Source organism: Phoca vitulina, unplaced genomic scaffold, assembly GCF_004348235.1.
Source record: "Phoca vitulina isolate PV1807 unplaced genomic scaffold, GSC_HSeal_1.0 scaffold57, whole genome shotgun sequence".
Lineage (NCBI taxonomy): Eukaryota > Metazoa > Chordata > Mammalia > Carnivora > Phocidae > Phoca > Phoca vitulina.
Window position 1 is genome coordinate 5,516,921 of NW_022589760.1, and position 23,421 is coordinate 5,540,341.

General features: G+C 35.3%; 2 protein-coding genes across 4 annotated transcripts in view; both read right to left on the reverse strand.

Annotated features, from left to right (window-relative positions):
• Window positions 1-23,421, reverse strand: part of DIAPH2 (diaphanous related formin 2) — a 951,942-nt gene that overhangs the window by 716,047 nt on the left and 212,474 nt on the right. For all 3 annotated transcript variants that reach the window (XM_032390097.1, XM_032390096.1, XM_032390094.1), the window contains one exon: window positions 14,188-14,327. In XM_032390097.1, coding sequence (XP_032245988.1) covers window positions 14,188-14,327 — 140 coding nt within the window. The remainder of the gene's footprint in view (window positions 1-14,187; window positions 14,328-23,421) is intronic.
• RPA4 (replication protein A4) lies at window positions 11,026-12,694 on the reverse strand. Its single transcript, XM_032389972.1, is given in 4 exon segments — window positions 11,026-11,674; window positions 11,677-12,243; window positions 12,246-12,432; window positions 12,581-12,694. Coding segments are annotated over 4 exon segments (939 nt in total). The 3' UTR covers window positions 11,026-11,603.

Below are 23,421 nucleotides of genomic sequence, written 5' to 3' on the forward strand. Positions count from 1 at the left end.
TCCAGTTTAATATGCAGTCTTCAATACTTTTTGATGAATTAATGTTGACTGGACCAATTTAAGAAATGATCTCCAAGAACCTCTCTTCAAAACTCATATTAAGGGTGGTATAGCACCTTGTCCCATAAAAAACCTAGAGCAGTCCTCAGTACACAGGTAGTATCCTCCAAATAGAACTGGACTCAATCTTCATATTCTCAGTAATACTATATGCTGCAGAAAATACGTAAATAGAAACTTGGTTGATTCTGGTTATATAATATCTTGAGTTTCATGTTCATATGACAGACCACCAGCCTATCTCACCTGAAGCTGATTTAGTTTTTCAAAGTACACTATAACATTATACTGCCTTCTATATTCTGCCTTTATGGATTCCATCGCAACAGATGATTTTCAGGTTTAAACTGCCTGATGTGAGAGGTTATACACCTATAGCTTTGCTGACAAGGTGGGAAATCTCCCCAAATTAGCTGTCCATTATCTAACAGCAGCTGAACAGCTGGGGTCATAGAGCAAACACTGTTATCTAGAGCACACATCTTCTTTGAACCAACCACACAACATACCTGCACTCCAGGTGCTAGCTGGCATCTTAATTGTGAATTCTCAGCTACCTAGCCCCTATAAAAAGTCCAGCTGAGATGACAGATATTCCTGGGGGAAAGCCTCAGGGACATTTCTCAAGTACACCTTGGCAGGAGGTTAGATACTGGAAAGCTGCATACCAGTATTATTACTCTGGGTCTTTGGAGAAACATCTTTATTTTTTTTTAACTCAAGGCACTATGCAGGAAATGCACATTCATAGAAATCCTGTCTACTTTATAAAAAACCATCAAAGACTCACTCTACTGTGTTGTTCAATATCCCTTATTTAAAGAACCACAAAACATGGGGCGCCTGGGCGGCTCAGTCATTAAGCGTCTGCCTTCGGCTCAGGTCATGATCCCAAGGTCCTGGGATCGAACCCCGCATCGGGCTCCCTGCTCCATGGGAAACCTGCTTCTCCCTCTCCCACTCCCCCTGCTTGTGTTCCCTCTCTCGCTGTGTCTCTGTCAAATAAATAAATAAAATCTTTAAAAAAAAAAAAAAAAGAACCACAGAACAAAAATCTGAGCTCAGAATTATGAAGAATGTTTTCCCTGAAAAGTAGATGCACTATCATTCATCAGGTAACAGCTATGTCTCTCAATACTTTTTTTCCCCTTCACTACAAGGAAAACTGGAATTATTTTATACTCACATTATTACCTGGCATTATCCTTGGCTTTTTGAAAATTATCACCTTCCCTCCTTGTTTACTTGGAGTTTGTATTTTACCATCTTAATGGTAGTGAGATACCGGCATCTTTCATGGTACATTGCCATTGCTTTAGTAATAGTCCCATAATAATAAGAGAAGTATATAAAACTCTAGTACGTGTCCAAGCCCTTTAATTAATTCATATAAATCAAAATAAAAATATGTCAAATGACAAATATTTATATGTATTTACTTCAAGACTATTTTAAACATATAGAAAATACAAAATGTATATAAGATGTTTTAAAATGGGGTGCCTAGGTGGCTCAGTCAGTTAAGCGTCTGCCTTCAGCTCAGGTCATGATCTCAGGGTCCCGGGATCGAGACCCATGTCAGGCTCCCTGCTCAGCACGGAGTCTGCTTCTCTCTCTCCCTCTACCACCCCACCCCGCTCATTCTCTCTTTCTCTCTCTCAAGTAAATAAAATCTTTAAAAAATTTCTTAAAATAGAAGGAAGTTAAGCTTTCTATTAAGAAATCCATTTAATTATGGGGTGCCTGGGTGGCTCAGATGGTTAAGCATCTGCCTTCAGGTCAGTTCATGATCCCAGGGTCCTGGGATCGAGCCCCATGTCGGGCTCCCAGCTCAGCGGGGAGTCTGCTTCTCCCTCTCCCTCTGCCTCTCCCCTTGCTTGTTCTCTTTCTCGCTCTCTCTCTCTCTCTCTCTCTCTCTCAATTGAATAAATAAAATCTTGAAAAAAAATTCTAATTAAAAAAAGAAATCCATTTAATTAGTGTGCCTAGACTCTGCTGCTAGATTTTATATACTTTTATAACTACATGTCCAGTAACAATTTCTAATTATTTTATATAAACATTGGTTTTATAATTTAAAACACATCATTTAAATGAGAAAATGCATTGCATTGGTGGAGTTTCATATGTCATATAATAATAACATAAATGCCAACATAAGGAGTGCTCATTTATTCCACCTTCAAGCCTATAATATTTTCTCTGAATAAAACAATACTTCAGAGACTTGAGTCAGTATTTGCTGTTATATTTTGTTCTTTAAAAATAATATACTTTTATTTTTAGGCCTCTATTATGAGATATAATATTGGATCCACCTTAAGTTTAAATTGTGTTTTGAGGCTAATATTATATAATTAAAAATTCAATGTCACTTAATATTTATGGTACCAACTTAGTTAAATGAGCTTGGATATGGTTGCTGTTAATTCAAATTGCTGACCAAGATTTTTTTTTTTTTTTAAAGATTTTATTGATAGCGAGAGACCTAGTGAGAAAGGGAACACAAGCAGGGGGAGTGGGAGAGGGAGAAGCAGGCTTCCTGCTGAGCAGGGAGCCCGATACGGGGCTCGATCCCAGGACCCTGGGATCATGACCTGAGCCGAAGGCAGACGCTTAATGACTGAGCCACCCAGGCGCCCCGCTGACCAAGATTTTAAAAGAAAATATAAAAATGGACATCACTGAATTTATCATTTTCTCTTCTATGTAAAATGTACTAGTCTTCTTAAATGATTTATGCATTTGAAAGTTAATGTAAACAAATTTAAAATACCAGTATTAAACAACCCTGGTTTAATACTACCCATATGTTGGATTATGATATGTGCTGCTCACAATTTTAAGTGCTGTTCATATTACTGCATTATAAAAAGTCCTCATTATTCCGTTTTTCATAGGTAGTCCAATGCAAAATGTTCTAAAAGTATTGATCTACATCTACTTTTATATTAATTTTCTATGTAATGTTGGCTGTTTTGCCAAGCTTTTAATAAGTTAAATAAAGGCTCTTTAAAGAGTTATTAACACCCAAATTCAGAAAGTGCTTTCTATTCCTAATCTGTAGTACTGTCAAGAGTCAGCTATTTTCATTATGATGATTTTATTAAAATGCATATTTGTTAATAGGTTTGAAAAATATGTTTAAATCTAAAGGGAAGTTAGAAAATTACAAGTAAAAACAAATGTTCCAAAGGTAATGCAAATAACTGAACATAAATAAACTCTAAAAGATATTTTATCTGTTTTCACATATTTGAAAACACTGGGTGCGGAAGCTATCATCAGAGAAAGTAAATATAGACACTATGCCACCAGATGGGCAGATAACTTAAGATTATAAGCAAAAGAGAATAAACAGTTTCCTAGTGGGACAAAATACCCCTCAAATTGTAAGGCAATTTCAGCAACAACTATGAAAAGAATTCTACACAATCACAATTCTCTGATACTATTAAATCGGTATTTGCTATTTTGTCATGTATTAAGAAAACTCAGTGACAATGATTTATTGCTATGCACTCCTTTGGATCTTCATAAAATATATTGCCAAATACCTGTATATCCTGTAATGGGTTGGGTGGGAATAAAATTGTTCAAACTCATTGATCATTTCTCAGCAGGCACTGTTCCCTTTCATAAACTTTATCAAAGGAATATGCTCAAACACCTGTAAAAACATAGTTCTCATTCCAAAACACACAGACCATGGTATATGCAATGTTTAAGGCGATTTATGATGACAGACCAGGCTTTATTTTATAGTCAAACTCACAGATTTTGTAAACATTCAATTTCATTAATTCACTAGGCAACCATTAAAAGACCATTATGTAAAGCACACTGTAATATGTGTAGCTTATGAATATGGTTCAGATCAATCCAATAGGCTTCATTCCTATGTGGAGGAAAAGCTTCATTCCTTTTCTCTGATTACACCTAAAAATTCATGGTCACAAAATAGTGCCAGATTAATGAAAATTCATTCTCACTGCTAGAGAAGCATAGGTTGTTATTGATGGTAGGTCAATATCCACATCAAATCACACATTACTGTATGTAAATTACGCTGTACCAGCCATCATGAAAATAATAAAAGGGCAAGAGGGTCCCTTCCCCAAAGGAGTCTAAATTCTAAATGAGCAAAGCAGACATACATGCATGTAACTATTACAGAGCATAAGCAGGTGTAGGTGAACATAAACAGTAAAAAAGTAAATGTTGAGGGAGTGCATAGTGAGTGAGTGATTTGGGATATAGCCAGTTAATGATAGTTTATAAAAGGCATTTTAAAATATTTGCCTTTAGCATAAAATAAGGAAATGACTTTAAGAGTCTTTATCATCTGAGTGATTAAATAACATGAATTTGAAATTCGTGACTCCATTTAATATTCTGAAATGACTGTACTTTGAGAATGTTTGTAAAGCTACTAATGTGCATGTTTATATATTTACTTTACTAGGGGCTGGGCAGAACAAAAAACAATTAAAACTGTGGTAAGGAAAGAATAAATCAGCCATAAGAGGGAAAATGCGCAGATTCTAATGAACATCAGGTTTGAAAAATAGTTATGTAACAAAGATTTAGAAACTGCTTTCTTCAATATTTTAAAAGAAATTATAAATACCTATCTGGAGTTAAACATAAAACTTGTAAATGCAAGAAAATAATAAAATGCTAAGAAATCATTCAGTCTTATGTAGGAACATTTTTCTCTTCAAAATCATTTATAACACTAATCTAATTCCAATAGCAAAGATAATAGGATTAGAAGTAAGTAAATAAGAACATAGAACATAGAAGTTTAGATCTAGGAGTCTCCAAAATCATTTATACAGGGAAAAACTGAGGCCAAAAGAGGCTACTGATTACACTAAAGTCACAGAGAGTGATAGATCAAGGGCTAGAAATACAGATCTCATGACTGGCATTCTAGTGTGACTCTATCAAATAATATACTCTCAGAATTTAGTACTAAAGAAAAAATTTCTTTATAAAGGGAACAAGGCCAATAAAATTTAATTTCATTAAGGAGAGTTCTGTAAGTAGTACATAGTTTGACTTTTTCAGATCTTCTAAACTAGCTAAGGTTTTTACCTAGACAGAATTTAGCTAATTTTGTTATTTCAATGGTTTTATGGATAATTTTATTTTATTTTATTTTTTTTAAAAGATTTTATTTATTTATTTGAGAGAATGAGAAAGAGAGAGAGAGCACATGAGAGGGGGGAGGGTCAGAAGGAGAAGCAGACTCCCTGCTGAGCAGGAAGCCCGATGTGGGACTCGATCCAGGGACTCCAGGATCATGACCTGAGCCGAAGGCAGTCGCTTAACCAACTGAGCCACCCAGGCGCCCTTATGGATATAATTTTAGAAATAAATTTTGGAATATAATCCATCCAGAACCTCAGAATATGACCTTATTTGGAAATAGGGTCTTTGTAGATACAATTAAGGTAAGGATGGAGATAACATGGTACTAGACTAGAGTAGGCCCTAAATCCAACTAAGAGTGTCCTTGTAAGAGACACAGAAAAGACACCCAGAGACATAGAGAAAGCCACGTAAGTACAGAGGCAGAGACTGGGATTATGCCACCAAAAACCAAGGAATGACAGAAGCTGGAAGGAGCAAGGAAAAGATCCTCCCCTAGAGCCGTAGGAGGGACCTAAAGCCAACACCTTGGTATCAGACTTCTGGCCACCTGAACTGTGAGAGAATAAATTTCTATTGTTTTAAAGTCACCCAGTTTTTGGTGACTGTTACAGAAGCCCTAGAAAACTAAAATAATAGTATTAAATGATTTCTGTTTAACTTCAAGGATTCTTTTACTGTTATAAGTTTTATAAGACACTATGCATTCAAGGTGACTTATCCTTCTATAGACTATTTTTCTTTGTTTTCCCTGTAATTTCCTTCTTGTTATACAAATTATTCTCATTCTTCGGTTTATTCTTATATTTGGTTTCCTCCTTTTCTGATTTTTTTGTTGTTTCATTGCTCTTGTTTCCTTATTTGTTTCTCTCCAGTAGGAAGACTAATTAGTTGTTTGCTGTGTTGGTTACTTCTTGGTTTCTCTGAGAGAGATTCTAAAGTGGGGGGGTGAGATAAAATCTTATGGCTGTTGATAGGTTTAAATCTGGTAGAAATAGAAGATATGATTCATACTATGTAATGGTTATAGGCATTTCTAGGGAATAACAGAAGACTTTTTTATAGAAAATATCTGGAAACTCTGGGTTAATAAAGTTAAAGAAGTTTCTTTCCTGGAGCAATGTAAAAAGCTTTCCTAAAAACAATGCTAATGTTCACAGTGAGCTCCCAAGAGGGGAAAATACTACAGTGCACTCCCAGAATGAATTTAACCATGTGATGTAGACACATATCCCACCACAACCGCTTTTGAAGTTGAGGGATAGGTTGAGGAGAGTATCCCCCCTATCAGAAAGAAGAAAGATTTTTGGACCAGAGTCAAATAGGAGATAAAAGTCCAAGGAAAGACCACTGCTTAGAGGTGGCTCACCAGACTTTGGTAAGAATTCTTAGAACAGTCAGAGTAAAAGTAAGGATAATGATGCTCCTTGTTTCCTTCCCTTCTCTCTAAAACCTACACATATGTATACACACAGGAACACCAGAGGCACTTCCTGGAGGCAGTGTGCTACTTTTCCTCTTTTACTCAACTTGTTATGCCACAAGGAATAATGCTAAATGCTGAACATAAAGGATGAATAAAACATAATTCTTGATCTTCTGGAGATCTCCATGCAATAACTTTCCTTCTCACCTTAAAGTTCCTGTACTAGCTGGTACCTGACAAACTCATACCCGCTTCTTAGTTGAGCACTCCCCACAACTACCTTATGAGATAATAGTCCTAGGAAAGCAAATTTTGGACCATACCACCCTGACTCCCTCTCCTTTACCATGCGCAAACTGATGTGAGTAGAGAAGGTAACCTAACCATAGTATGGTCTGGCCTGCATACTGAGGTGGCCTGACAAGAAAAGCTTTGCCTAAGGAGAAACAAATGGGGACCAGAGACTCCCCATTAGGAATTTGAACTGGGTAATACAGACATGGCCAGGCAGTTAATATCAGGAAAAGACACAGATTCATGGAGAGCCCATGTTGACAAAACAAATTAAGTTAATGTGCCATGAATTTCTGCTGCTGACTTGAGATAGATGACAAAAATAACCAGATTCTAGGACTACTGTGGGATGTCAAGTGACCTTCCATATCAGCCTGCATGACACACAGCTACACTGCTGTCCCTAGAATTCCTGTGAGATTTCTAGTTCCCTTACAGCAACATGTAACTTGGTCTCCCTGCTTCATCCAGAGATAGCCTTTAAAAACACAAGTCAGGTTATACCATTACTTTCTTCAAAACCCTCTAGCATCTTCCCAGCTCACTCAGAGTAAAAGCCAAAGTCCTCCAAATGATTCACAAGACTCTTCATTCTCTGTCTCTAGTGACACTGGCCTGTGTCCTTTCAATTAGTATTTCTGTATCCTTTGGGTAAATACCTAGTAGGGCAATTGTGGATCATAGGGTAGTTCTATTTTTAACTTTTTGAGGAACCTCCATACTGTTTGCCACAATGGCTGTACAAGTTTGCAATTCCCACCAACAATGTAAGAGGGTTCCCTTTCTCTGCATCTTCACCAATGCCTGTTGTTTCCTATGTTGTTATTCAGCCATTCTGACAGGTGTGAGGTGATATCTCATTATAGTTTTGATTTCTATTTCCCTGATGATCAGTGATGTTGAGCATCTTTTCATGTGTCTGTCCTCCATTTGTATGCCTACTTTGGAAAAATGTCTATTCATGTCTTCCACTGATTTTTTAACTGGATTATTTGGTTATCAGATGTTGAGTTTGAAAAATTCATTATAGATTTTGAATACTAACCCTTTATCAGATACATCATTTGCAAATATCTTCTCCCACCACATAGGTTGCCTTTTAGTTTTGTTGTTTCCTCTGATGAGCAAAAGTTTTTTTTTTGATGAAGTCCCAATAGTTCATTTTTGCTTTTGTTTCCCTTGCCTCAGGAGACGTATCTAGTAAGAAGTAGCTATGGCTGATGTCAAAGAGGTTATTGCCTGTGTTGTCCTTTAGGATTTTAATGGTTTCCTGCCTCACATTTAGGTCTTTAATCCGTTTTGAATTTATTTTTCTGTATGGTATAAGAAAGTGGTCCAGTTTCATTCTGTTGCATGTTGCTGTCCAGTTTTCCCAACACCATTTGTTGAAGAGACAGTCTTTTTCCCAATGGATATTCTTTCCTGCTTTGTTGAAGATTAATTGACCATCTAATGGTGGGTTAATTTCTGGGTTTTCTATTCTGTTCTATTGATCTATGTGTCTGTTTTTGTGCCAGTACCATACTGTCTTGAGGTGGTAACCTTTTTTGATTCATCATATAGTAAGAAAACAGAAACTGAAAAAAATACAAGAATTTATATTTCTCAAATTATACTCAAAATACAAATCTAAATTTAGTAGGTAAAATAAAATTATTATTAACAATTATGACAACAGCAATAATATTACCTTTGATTTGAAAACATTTTCAAATTTATTCAATTAATTTAGAATCAATTTCAATATAAATGCATACATTTCATATGCCTAAAAGCCATAGAATAACAACCCTAAGTGGATTATAATTGTCAATTATATTCTTCAGTTTCCTCAGGCTTAAATATCTCTGCCCAAACTAGCAGACAGTATTTCCCCAGGATTGGTATCTTATCCTCAGAAGTTTGGTTCACATACAAGGCAGGACTGGAGAGGAAAGGGAACACTGGCCAAGTCATTTACCTTCTAAACAAAACTAAAAAGGAAGTATGCAGTAGAAGGAAGTATGCAGTGGAAGGAAGAAGTATGTTGGAAGGTTTAAAATGGATTTTAAAAATCTGCTACCAAAAAATAAATAAATAAATAAATAAATAAATAAATAAATAAAAATAAAAATAAAAATCTGCTACCCAAATGCATGTATAAGATAATCCAACTGAAAAATGTTAGATTTCCATTCACATTATAGGTAGACCTACCTACTATTCTTTCACTGCAGTCTCTTACCTGCAGTAGAATCCCACTAAAGCACATAATTTCACTCAGAAGAATAAGGAGGGCAGCAGGGCAATTAACAAAGCTAGAAAGAACCCCAAGGAACACAGAGAGAGGACAGTTACCCAAAAGGATGGGAGAGGGAGACAGGCTGGTTCTCCCTTAAATTTGGTGTACATATCACAACATATTAGTTAAAGGCAGCCTGAAAGGCCTTTTCTGGTTGCCGTTTTCCTAATTCTGGAGGAATATTCCTAGAGTGAGGAAAAAGTGGCTACCCATCCAATGGCCACTTGAACCAACTCAGACAATTTGGAGAGTGATCTACAAAGTCATAAAAAAATCGAACTGTGAAGGGTGCCTGGGTGGCTTAGCTGGTTAAGCGTCTGCCTTCAGCTCAGGTCATGATCCCAGGGTCCTGGGATTGAGTCCCACATTGGGGTCCTTGCTCAGTGGTGACTCTGTTTCTCCCTCTCCCTCGGCCCCTCTGCCTGCTCACTCTCTCCCTCTCCAATAAATAAATAAAATAAAAATTCGAATTCTGATCTCAGGGTTCCTGCAATTGTGTAAGTGATATCACAAATACACACACACACAGACACACAGATACACACACACACACACACACACACACACACACACACACCTCCTAGACTATACCATTCCACACTGAAATTCTAAGGAACGAATACAACCATCATTGCCTCTCCTCCAGTGTGATTTTCCTCAGGGCAGGCAAACTTTCAAAAGTGGTTCAGAATTCCTTATGTTTATAAAGACTAGAATTTGCAGAGACATCTGATGATTTCAATAACAAACAGGTATATTAACTATTTGTGGTTTTTAAAAAAGTGTCATTTATGAATTCTGGGCTTCTGAGGGGAGGAAAAGTTAAGTTTATGGCTCAGAAAGCTTAAACAAGTATTGGTGGCAAGTATTCATAAGGGTTGGCAAAGAGAGGCCAAATTCTGATAGTTTTCCTGACAGTATGGATTACTGTGAATGCTGTATTTAAGGGATTTTCAATGTTTTACACTTCATTTCTGTGATTAAGTTAAAACAAGTGATGCTTTTCTTTTCTACCCGTCCAAATGAATATATATATATACATACTTTTTCTTTTCTTTCTCCTAATGTAACAAAACTAGTAACTTGAAAGATATCATCATCTTTATGTATATAACTGAGGGCTTACTTTATTCAATTATTTAAAAGTATCACATAATTAATTTAATACATACTAAAATGTATTATTACAACAAAGATATGTTATTATATTGAGTAGAAAAATTTATTCTAGATAATTAAACTTATTAATCTTCAAAAACAAAACAAGAGGCTTTTCAAGTAAAATTAGGACAAAAATCACACAGGAGAGTCAAGATTTTTGAAAAAGTATTTTAATAAAATGTTCAAATAAAATTTCAGTTATTTAACTAAGCTTAATATTCATATAATTAATTTTTATTTGTTTGCTTAACCTGTAAGAATAAACCTTTGTTATACATAAAACTGAGGATTTAGTGCTATACAGAATCCATCAGAACATCAAACTCACAGAAAATCTGGTTTCCATGTACCATGCAACTACAATGGACTGTAATTTAATCCAAATATCACCACATTACATTTGAAATAATCATTAAATCTAATCACATTTTAAGAAAAAATTTTTCAAACATACTATAATTTTATTTTTTAAACAGTATACTTAAACATAGTTTAATCTATGTTAGCTGTTATTTAGTCATAATCTTATTTTTTAACAAAAACTTACGTTAATAAGAGCTGGCATTTAAAGGTAGTATAATCGTATTTTTTTAAAAAACATAAACCTGTGGTAATAAGAGCTGTTAAACATACTATAATTTTATTTTTTAAAAATAAATCTATGGTAATAAGAGCAAATCACTCAATAAATATTGAACTGAGCACTTCATAAATTGCTCTCTTTAGCACATTCAAATTAACCAATTACTACATTTAGCAAGAGATAATAGGATTATAAGCTAAATCCAAACACAGAAAATAAGTCTAACGTAAAAACAATAGAATTTTTGTTTTTCTCTCTTAACTGGTTCCTTGACTGATTCTATATTCTCCTAATATATGGATATTTCAGAAAAAGAAGCTCCCACACAACAAATAACAATTTTCCATTTTTTTTCTGTACCTTTTCTCTCCCAAATTCATTCATCCAGGACTGTTTTCATTTGCTTGCTGGCAAATCCTACAAAAAGTCCAGTCAATTTCTCCACCACCATCTCCTTCTGAGCTTCAAATACAGTTAGAAAAACAGAGAAGTTCAAAGCATTTGGAAAAGCAGTGAGGGTCCAAAGTATGCCAGCTGAGATATTTTGTTGAAAAAAATCTACTTCCTAAAAGTCAACAGGTTAAACTCACTCACAGATGGAGGCCAAGGATCTTTGGAAAATGAAAAATCTTTTCATCACTTCAATCAGCAGATTTAAAATGCTCTTCATCCACAGTGGGGTAAAAGTAGCCCTCAATGGTCAGATACTCAAGGCTTGCTTGATGGCCCCGTCACTCAGGCTGTGAAGCTGGGTCTGGAGCTCATGCACACTTTCGCCTTCTTGTTGAGGACACTGACGGATCAAATGCTGAACTTCCTTGTGGATGAAGTCGAGGTGGTAGTAATCGCCATACTTTTGGACCTCTTCTATTTTTGATGGGACAACAGGCGCACTGGGCCCAGAGGCCACTTGGTGGGCTTTATCCAACATCATATGTGCATTGACTGTTTCCAGAATATGTGTGGTGAACTCATTCATGTCCTCCAGGACACGGATATTCAAGACTTCAAGGCCCTTTACTTCCTTAAAACATTTGAGGATACCAATCACTTTGACATATACTCCCACTGGAAGAAGCGACATCCTCTGTTTTGCTTTATTTCTTCTGAGCCACTGGCAGACCTCAATAAGCTTGGTAGTCATATCATCAATTCCGTAAAGAATGTAGCTGGAAGCCCTCTCTGACTTTCTGGTTATCCCCACAAGAGAGACCTGGGAAACTTCAATTCCCCTAATCTTGAAGACATTGTCAACCAGGGCGGAGGTGAACAGCTGTTTACACAAGGTATAATATCCTGGATTCGAACCCTGGATCTTGGGGCCTTAGTAGCAGGAGCTGCACCACCCTGAAATGGTTGGTCATTGCTTCCAATGGCTCCACCCACAGCAGAAACGCTGCCATAGCTCACAAAACCATTCTTACTCAACCTTAAGGAGAGCTCAGAGAGATTAGGAGGTAGGTTTTCCCTCTAGTCAGTGAGCTCCTCAGCTGGGCTCTGACCTCTACAGAGGGCTACCACCAGTAGCTTCGATGTGTGGTGATGCAAGCAGCCTCACGCGACCTGTGGAGCCAATCAGCTACCAGAATGCTGCTGCCTCCAGCCAATCAGGACCTACCAGTTTCTCACCTGGTCCCATAATTCTTTGGAGTTGTCTGGTAGTTGCTGGGCTGTATTTTAAAGGCCCGGCATGTAATTTCAAGGCTTTCTTGCCATCTTTATAAAAATACATTTTTACTAGCTACCCCTCCCCTTCATTCCAAAATGCCAGAATTTTTTCCATACTCACTTCTTAAATATTCATTTATTCACCCATATAATCAACCACTCAACAGAAATTTTCAGAGCACATAAGTGCACTATGTAAAGAGCTGTAGGTTTACATGGGGAGGAGCACAAAAATGGTTACGGTTCTCAACTCACATCCTTGTTCAAATCATAAAAACCAGAAGCATTCTAGAAGTAATTACAAGATAGTCATCTTTGAATGATCATCATATTCAAAAGTAAGTCACATCTTACCACTGCCTTTGTAAGTTTTTTTAATCATAGAATTATAATTTTTCAGTTATTCTGACAAATGTACTCTGTAAAAATAAATAGTATGATATATTTCAATTTCTACATCAATTCAAATGAGCTCTACATCAATTCAAATGAGCTCTAAATTATTTTCAAGGCTCTATCAATAGGTCAGAGAAATACAAACTGTGGGCTCCATTATATATTAGGAAAAACATGAATAAAACCAAAATACCATTTCTGTATACTTCTATGCAGTAATTTGTGAACTTAAGATTACAGCAATTTATATGAGTATCACCCAGAATATTTTCATATTACATTGAAAACCTGTTTTTCCTCATAAAATATTTTATTTTGGTTATAATTAACCTAAAAAGTTTTTTTATGATAATAAAGAACATCAGTTATTGGAATCCACCACTGGCAAGGAACTTCTTTAAAAATCCTTTGCAGTTAGAAAATAGCCTAGGGGCGCCTGGGTGGCTCAGTCAGTTAAGCGTCTGCCTTCAGCTCAGGTCAAGATCTCCGGGTCCTGGGATCAAGCCCTGCATTGGGCTTCCTGCTCAGCAGGGAGTCTGCTTCTCTCTCTCTCTCCCTCTACCCCTCCCCACCGCTTGTTTCTCTCTCTCAAATAAATAAATAAATAAATCTTTAAAAAAAGAGAAAAAGAAAATAGCCTAAATGTGTAGAGCTTTGAGTTTATTAATACTTTCTCTCATTCCTTTTACTGGTTAAAATAATTTAATTTTTGCTATCCCAAATTACAAAAATACGTGAACAGTATATCTAAAACTTATAGAATATAAAACTGTATTTATTTCTCAAGCAAAAATGAATAATATCAGAGCCAATATACTTAATTTGTTTTACAAATAAATATACAATAATTGTTATCTGTGCAAACAAACTGACAAGTAAATGTGGATATTTAACTTCTGGATCCATGTATTATATAATAAAAGAGGAATTAAACATCCAAGTAATATCTGTATTCTTAACATTGCACATTATTCAGAGATCAGATTAACTCTATTTTTTAAATGTTTACAACCTCATAATCAGACATTGCTGTTTTATTAGCTAATATCAGACTGCTGTTCAGAAAATCTTGAGGTTAAAATGACGTAACTGATTGTATTCTTAACAACTACATTCAGTACAAATTGCAAGAATCAAACCAAAATAATAAGAACCACCTACCTGACAGGATTGCTGGTTAAAGAAACCCTCAGAGATTCAAGGCAGTTAAGAAGTTTCTCATCTGAAATACCAGATCGTAATTCATGAACATACTCTTGTGAAGATAAGGTGCATTCATGTTTGCTGTTTTTCAGCCCTCCCTATAAAAAAAATATCATTTTAGACAAACAGCAGGTTTTAAAATAACGTTTAAAATAAATAATGCATAGAATATGTAAATATTTTACTGCAGAAAAATGTGTGCAGAGTGCTATGCACTTAAAAATTCTTGTTCATAGAACTGACATGGTAAAATCATGTTATATATACCTCAGCACTCCCCTCATCCTCATTTAAAAGAAAATGACACTGCTGGTGCTCATAGTCTGAATAGACTATGGACTTGAGATTAAGTGTCACTGACAGGGATGTTTAAATTTACAATCCAGGCACTAGCATTAACATTAGCTGGCCCTCCTAAACCCACAGGATGAACATTTACAAATCATCTTATTAATTTTCCTAGTTAATATGCTTATGTTCTATACCACAAAATACAGTGAACAAAATTTAATATAAAACATTATAGATAACCCAAAACTGTTGAAATATATCAGAGAATTAGCCTACCTCAAAAAATAAGTGAGAACAGTTATTAAAATGTAAAACAATACAGTCTCCACTTAGTATGTTAATCAAATTAGTCTAAAGTATTCACTAATTCCCAACTATTCCTTCCCATGTTACTCCCATGTTGTAGATTAATCTTAAAAAGTCATTAAATGCATTTATCTGATAATGACTAATTTTTAGCTTAATTTCCAATATACATGGGGTTATTTCTAAAACTCATTATCTCATCACAGCTCCTTAGCTTCATCACCTTGCCATAACTATGTAAGTAGTTTGGGGAAAAGACTGAGAGGAAAACATCATCAATACATTCATTGTACTAGTAACTCAGTTTCACATTCTAGATATACAAATGGGACAGTTATGATTATGTATATTACAAACATATTCCTCAGAATTAAAATTCTAGTTTAAGTCGCATTTTCCAAGTTCATACTAATCACACTTACTTTCTGTAAGTACCTAAGCTAGAATAAAGAAAGCATTTTTTTTTTCAATTTGGTAGAAGACACATCATTAGAGGATACAGAATTAAAAAAAAAAAAAAAAACCCAATGTGTTAATAATGAGAAATGGATTACATAGGGTTTCATGGTGTTTGCCTTTTATCGAGAATGCCTCCTCAATATAAAAATTGACAATCATTCTTAATGTCTGAATTTTTTTTAATTCCATTGAATAGTGTTTGAAGTCTGATGAAGTCTTTTTTTTTTAGATTTTATTTATTTATTTATTTGAGACAGACAGACAGCATGAGCAGGGGGAAGGGCAGAGAAGTAGACTGACCATTGAGCAGGGAGTCAGACATGAGGCTCGATCCCAGGATCGTGGGATCATGACCAGAGCCAAAGGCAGACACATAACCAACTGAGCCACCCAAGCACCCCTGAAGTCTAAAAAAGTCTTATGTAGGGGACTTGTATTCCCTTATAGTGCTGCAGCACTATCACTATTATAACACTTAAGACACTGGGGCAAAGGTCATTATTTGTGTCTATCACTCTTCTAGACTCAGAACTCTATGCTAAGTATCTAACACAGTGATTCAATTCAGTGAGCCTCAAAATAAGTGTGCTATTATTGAATCTGACCATAATAATTACAGAACAAGGAATACAACTTCACAGTTTTAGATCCCATATTTTGTGTAATGCACACTAACTTGATTTTTTTTTATTTGTTAGGATATACAGATGTTCAAGACTTCTACTGAATAAATCACGACATAGATGGCAAAGTAAAAACATCACCATGAAATCTTTTCCACATTTCTATAACTTATTTACCCAACTCTTAAGGCTGTAGATCCACGAAAAATGACAGCAAGTAAACATTTATAGTATAAAATGTTGCAAGTCTGTAGTCACAGACCACTTTCATTTGACCCTCAAACTCATTTTCTTAATTAATGGATAACAAGGCCCTACCAATCCTTCCCTGGAGGCTTGTACATGAGTTTATTACTATAGAATGACCTTTCTATTTGCTGCTTTCTCTGCCTGGAGGATTCTTAATCCTGACATCTCCATCCCTAACTCATCATCTAAGTCTCAGTCCAATAGTCCTCTCCCCACCACATTCATCATCACATCATTTTAAATCTCATTTATAGTATTGGCTCGATGTAACCTTATATTGTTTAGTACTTGTTTACTGTGTCTTCCTCATTAAAACATAAGCTCTATGAGGCAGAAATCCCGCCAACCTTGTTCACCACTATATCTCCAGATCTTAACACAATGCTTGGGATACAGTAAGTACTCAAAACATATTTCTTTTTTTTCTTTTTTTAAGTAGGCTCCATGCTGGGCACTTTAACATGGGGCTTAAACTCACAACCCTGAGATCAAGACCTCAGCTTAACCATCCAAGACATCCAGGTGCCCCTCAAAACATCTTTCTTTAATGAATGGATGGAGAGATGAATGAATGGTGAATAAACAAATGGGTGAATATCTGATGAGTTTAAACATGCTGAAGCTTCAAAACTCAGTTTAGTTTTGCTTCACAATATTAGAGTTCTGAGATGTTCCATTACCACATATTCAGAAATGCTAGTGTAGAATAGTTAAATTGAGACCGCGTACAGCATCTTAGGAACAGCTCAAACTGTCACTGGGTTTGAACTGTGCCACCTTCACTTATCATCTAGGTAATCTTTGAGCAGACTATTCAACAAATCTCTATAATCCTGTTTACTCATTCATGATATAGAATAACAGACACTGACCCTTATGTTTATTATAAGGATTAAGTGAGACAATGCATACATATAAAGTGGTCAAAACAGGCATTTCGTTTGTGTTGTCTCATAGACAAAGTAAGCTGCTCAGAAACGTTTGTTCCCTTCTACTGTATGGTCATGGCTGAGATATTTATTCCTCATGGAAAAACTGGGCCAGCCCAATACCCTGGGACTCCCTCCTTCCCCAACTCTTAGAAACAGGTATAAATTATATAATTTAGGATACTTTGTGGTTATAAGTACTGGAAGCAATCTAGTAGAGCAATACAAAAAATACATAACCTTATAAAACAAATACCTTTTATCAAGCTTTCACAGGTTTTAACATAATTCATATTTGAAGATTAAGAAAACATAATAGCCTATAAAAGACGAGCTGACCCTTAAATATCACCTCATCTAATAGCATCATTACAGAAATGGAGAATCATGGTGACTGTCCATGGCCACCTAATTAGTGAGGTTACAAGAAAAAAACACTAATATTCTGGTCCTCAGGTTACTTCTTTTCCCACCATATGTCACTTTCTCCCAATGTTGAATAAAAAATTAAAGCACCAAATATTTAATTATGAAATCTCTATTACAAATGCCAAAGTATCTTCAGCACAATCAATATAGTGCAATATGATGTTAAAGAAATCATGTAAAAACAAAACAGTGCAATAGATTAAACTAATTCTCACTGTATTTAATAGGGCTGTAATATAAGAATGACTTATTATTAGCATGCTATCCTGATACTGAACAAAAGAAACAACTAGATAATGGAAAGAGAATAATGGAAATTTTAATTAGCTGCTCTGTATGAGATTAATGAAAATTACCACTGTGCCCATTTGATCTTTAAAAAAATAATGCAGACAAAGTTAGCAATTAGCATACATCATGCCATTCCAAAGCTAGGTTAACAAAAAGCTTTCCAAATTTGAAGCCATTCCTTAATTTGAAAATCATTAGGATAGAAGTAAGTGTCACTGTGACTGTGCTTATATTACTCTAAGACACTACACAAAAAAACAAAAGATACCTTGGGCCAGTTTAATAGTTACATTCCCTTAACTCTAACATGAAATGTTAGTATCAAAATCAATGATATTCTAAAAAGAACACTTTAGGTTTGCACTGGAGATTCTACTTCTGATATTACAAAATATTTTTATTTTTATTTTAATTCCAATTAGAAAACATTAGTGTTGTATTACTTTCAGATGTAGAACATGGTAATTCAACATTTCAATACAATACCAGGTGCTCAAAACAGTGCACTCCTTAATCCCCACCACCTAAGTAATCCATCCGCCCCACCTCCTTCCCCTCTGGTAACCATCCTCTCTTCTCTATAATTAAAAGTCCATTTCTTGATTTGTGTGTGAGTGTGTCTCTCTCTTATTTTTTCCCTATTACTTGTGTGTTTTGTTTCTTAAATTCCACAAGTGAAATTATGTGGTATTTGCCCTTCTCTGATGGACTTCTTTCACTTACCATAATACTATCTAGCTCCATCCATGTCACTGCAAATGGTAAGATTTCATTCTTTTTTATGGCTAATTTTTCACTGTATATATATATACTATATCTTTAACCATTCCTCAGTCGATGGACACTTGGGCTATTTTCATAATTTGGCTATTGTAGAAAATGCTACTATAAACATAGAGGTGCATATATACATTTGAATTAGTATTTTTGAATTCTTTCGGTAATTATCTAGTAGTGCAATTGCTGAATCATAGCATAGTTCTATTTTTAAATTTCGGAAAAAATTCCATGCTGTTTTCCACAGTGGCTACACCAGTCTGCATTCCCACCAACAGTGTAAGAGGGTTCCCCTTTCTCCACATCCTCAAAATAGCTGTTGTTTCTTGTGATGTTGATTTTAGCCATCCACAGAGGTGTAAAATGATATCTTATTGTAGTCCTGATTTGCATGTCCCTGATGATCAGAGATGTTGAGCATCTTTTCATAGGCCTCTTGGCCATCTGTATGTCTTCCTAAAAATGTCTATTCATGTCTTCTAAGATTTTTTAACTGCATTATTTGTTTTTTGGGTGTTGAGCTTTTTAAGTTCTTTATTTGGATACTAACCCCTTATCAGATATGTCTTTCTAAATACCTTCTCACATTCAATAGGTTGCATTTTATTCTTTTTATTATTTCTTTTGCTTTGCAGAAGCTTTTTATTTTGATGCAGTCCCAAAAGTTTATTTTTGCTTTTCTTTCCCTTGCCACAGGAGATAGATCTAGAAAGAAGTTTCTACAGCCAATGTCAAAGAGGTTACTGCCTGTCTTCTCTTCTAGGATTTTGATGGTTTCAGGTCTCACAATTAGGGCTTTAATCCATTTTGAATTTGTGTTTGTATATGGTGTAAGAAAGTCGTCCAGTTTCATTCTTTTGCAAGTTGTTGTCCAGTTTCCTAAACACCATTTCTTGAAGACACTGTCTTACTCTGTTTGAACAGTCTTTCTTGCTTGCTCCAACATTAATTGTCCATATAGTTGTGGGTTCATTTCTGAGTTTTCTGTTCTGTTTCATTGATGTGTCCATTTTTATGACAATACCATACTATTTTGATCACTACAATTTTGTAATACAACTTAAAGTGTGGAACTGTGATGCCTTCACAACTTTTCTTTCTCAAGGTTGCTTTAACTATGCAGGGTCTTTTGTGGTTCCATGCAAATTTTAGAATTCTTTGTTCTAGCTCTATGAAAAATGCTGTTGCTATTTTGACAGGGATTGCAGTAAATATGTACATTCTTTTGGGTAATAGACATTTTAACTGTCCTTCCATTTCTTTGTGTCATCGACAATTTCTTTGGTGTTTTTTTTTTTTTTTAGAGCAAGCAGCAGTGGAGGGGCAGAAGGAGGGAGAGAAGCTTAAGCAGGCTCCATGCCCAGAACAGAGCCTAATGTAGGACTTGATCTCATGACCCTAAGATCATGACCTGACCTGAAATCAAGAGTACAACGTTTAATCGACTGAACCACCAAGGCACCCCTCATCTTCAATTTCTTTCATCAGTGTTTTATACTTTTCAGAATACAGGTCATTCAACTTTTTGGCTAGGTTTATTACTAGGTTATGTTTTTGGTGCAATTGTAAATGAAATTGATTCCTTATTTTCTCTTTCTACTGATTCATTATTGGAATACAGTAATGCCACCGATTTCTGTATGTTAATTTTGTATCCAGTGATTTAATTGAATTGTTGTATCAGATCCAGCAGTTATTTGGTGATATCTTTACGTTTTTCTATAGAGAGTATCACGTCATCTACAAATAGTGAAAGTTTTACTTCTTCCTTGATGATTCAAATGCCTTTATTTCTTTTTCTTGCCTGACTGCTGAGGCTAGAATTTCCAGTACTATGTTAAATAACAGTGGTGAGAATGGACATCCCGTCTTGTTCCGGACCACAGAGGAAAACTCTCACTTTTTCCCCACTGAGGATGATATTAGCTGTGGGTTTTTCATATATGGCCTTTATTATGTTGAGGTATGTGCCCTCTAAACCTCCTTTCTTGAGGGTTTTTATCATAAATGAATGTTGTATTTTGTCAAATCCTTTTTCTGCATCTACTGAAGTGATCATATTATCTTTATCCTTTCTTTTATTAATGTGGCATTACATGCTGATTGATTTGCAAAGACTGAACCACACTTACAACACAAGACTAAATCCAAGTCGATCACAGTGAATGATTTTGTAATGTATTGTTGAATTCAGTTTGCTAAAATTTCACTGAGAATTTTTTCATCCGCGTTCATCGGGATATTGGCCTGTAGTTCTTTTTAGTGAAGTCTCCACCAGCTAGTAGTATTAGGGTAATGCTGGCCACTTAGAATGAATTTGGAAGTTTTCCTTCCGTTTCTATTTTTTTGAATAGTCTGAAAAGAATACGTATTAACTCTTCTTTAAATGTTGAGTATAATTCAGCTGTGAAGCCATCTGGCCCTGGACTTTTATTTTTTGGAAAATTTTTGATTACTCATTCAACTTCTTTGCTGGTTATCGGTCTGTTCAAGTTTTCCATTTCTTTCTGCTTCAGTTTCAGTAGTTGATATGATTCTAGGAATTAATCCATTTCTTCCAGGTTGTCCAATTTGTTGGCATGCAATTTTTCATAATTTTCTCTTATAATTATTTGTCTTTCTGTGGTGTTGGTTGTTATTTCTCCTCTCTCTTTTGTGATTTTATTTATTTGGGTCCTTTCTCTTTTCCTTTTGATAAGTCTGACTACGGGTTTATCAATTTTGTTAATTTTTTCAAAGAACCAGCTCCTGCTTTCATTGACCTATTCTATTGTTACTGGTTTTTTTCAGTTTATATATCATTTATTTCTGCTCTAATCTTTAATATAAAATCTTTAATATAAGAAATATATGGAAACAAATGAAAATGAACATACAATGGTCCAAAACCTTCGGGATGCAGCAAAAACAGTCCTAAGAGGCAATACAAGCCTACCTCAAGAAGCAAGAAAAATCTCAAACAACCTTACCTTAAACCTAAAGGAGCTAGAGAAGGAACAACAAATGAAGCTTTTGAAAGCTAGCAGAAGGAAGAAAATAATAAAGATTACTTCTTTCACCTCTTTGATTTGGTTTAGTCCTAGGAATCATATTACTTTCGGTGCAATTGTAAATAGAATTGTTAATTTCTCTTTCTGCTGCTTCATCATTGGTGTATAGAAATGTTTATTGAGAGTTTTACTTCTTCCTTACCCATTTGGACACATTTTACTTCTTTTTGTTGTCTGACTGCTGTGACTAGGACTTAAAATACTATGTATTTGGGTGCTCCCATGTTGGGTCATAAATATTTACAATTGTTATTTCTTCTTGTTAGATTGTCCCCTTCATTATTATATACTGTCTTTCTATGTCCCCTGTTGCAGTGTTTATCTTAAAGTCTGCTTTGTCTGATGTAAGTATTGCTACTCTGGCTTTCTTTAATATTCATTTGCATGGGGTGCCTGGGTGGCTCAGTCGGTTAAGCGTCTGCCTTCTGCTCAGGTCATGATCCCAGGGTCCTGGGATCGAGCCCCACATCAGGTTCCCTGCTCAGCAGGAAGCCTGCTTCTCCCTCTCCCACTCCCCCTGCTTGTGTTCCTTCACTCACTGTCTCTCTGTCAAATAAATAAATAAAATCTTTAAAAAAAAAATATTCATTTGCATGATACCTATTTGTCCATCCTCTCACTTTCAATCTACAGGTGTCCTTAGGTCTAAAATGGATCTCTTGTAGGCAGCATATAAATGGGTCTCATTTTTTCTTATAGGCAGCATATAAATGGGTCTCATTTTTTTTTATCCATTCTATCACCTTATGTCATTTGATTGGAGTGTTTCAAATTCAAAGCAATTATTGATGTTTACTTATTGCCATTTTATTATTTGTTTTGGGGTTGTTTCTGAAGATTTTGTCTGATCTTTCTTTCATGTGTTACTGATTTTCTCTGGTGATAGATTTGGATTTCTTTCTCCTTCTTTTGTGCTTATTTATTAGTGGTTTTTGATACATGGTTACCATTAGATTTGTATAAAACCTCCTCGGTATATAGCCATCTATATTAAGTTGATAGTGATTTAAGTTTGAACCCATTCTTTTCTCCTATCCTCCCCATGTTCTAGGTGTATGTTATTACACTTTTATATCCTTTTTCTTGTTAGTTCCTTGACTGATTTTTTATAAAAATATTCATTTTTTCTGCTTTTTGTGTTTCACACCTCTGTACTATCACTTTTGGTGTCTCCATTCCACTCAAAGTGTCCCTTTTAATATTTCTTGCAGAACTAGCTCCTTTGGTTTTCGTTTCTCTGGGAAACTCTTTATCTCTCCTTCTATTCTGAATGATAGCCTTGCTGGACCAAGTATTCTTGTCTGCAGATTTTTCCCATTCAGCACTTTTAATATATCATGGCACATCCTTCAGACTTGTAATGTTTCTGTTGAATAATCTCCTGCTAGTCTTATGAGTTTTCCCTTGGAAATTACTGACTTCTTTTGTCTTGCTGCTTTTAAGACTTTTTATCAAGATATTTTGCCAATTTAATTATAATACTTCTTAGTGTGAGTCTACTTTTGTAGATTTTGTTGGGGGTTCTTTGTAGCTCCTAGATTTGGATATCTGTTTCATTCCCCAGAATAGGGAAGCTTTCAGCTATTATTTGCTCAAATAAATTTTCTTCCCCTTTTTCTCTCTCTTCTTCTTCTGGACTTCTATAATACAAATGTTATTATACTTGGTGGAGTGAGAGTTCCCTAAGTTTATTCTCATTTTGAATAATTCATTTCTCTTTTGTTCAGCTTGATTACTTTCCATTACTCTGTTTTCCAGGTCACTAATTCCTTCCTCTCCTTCTTCCAT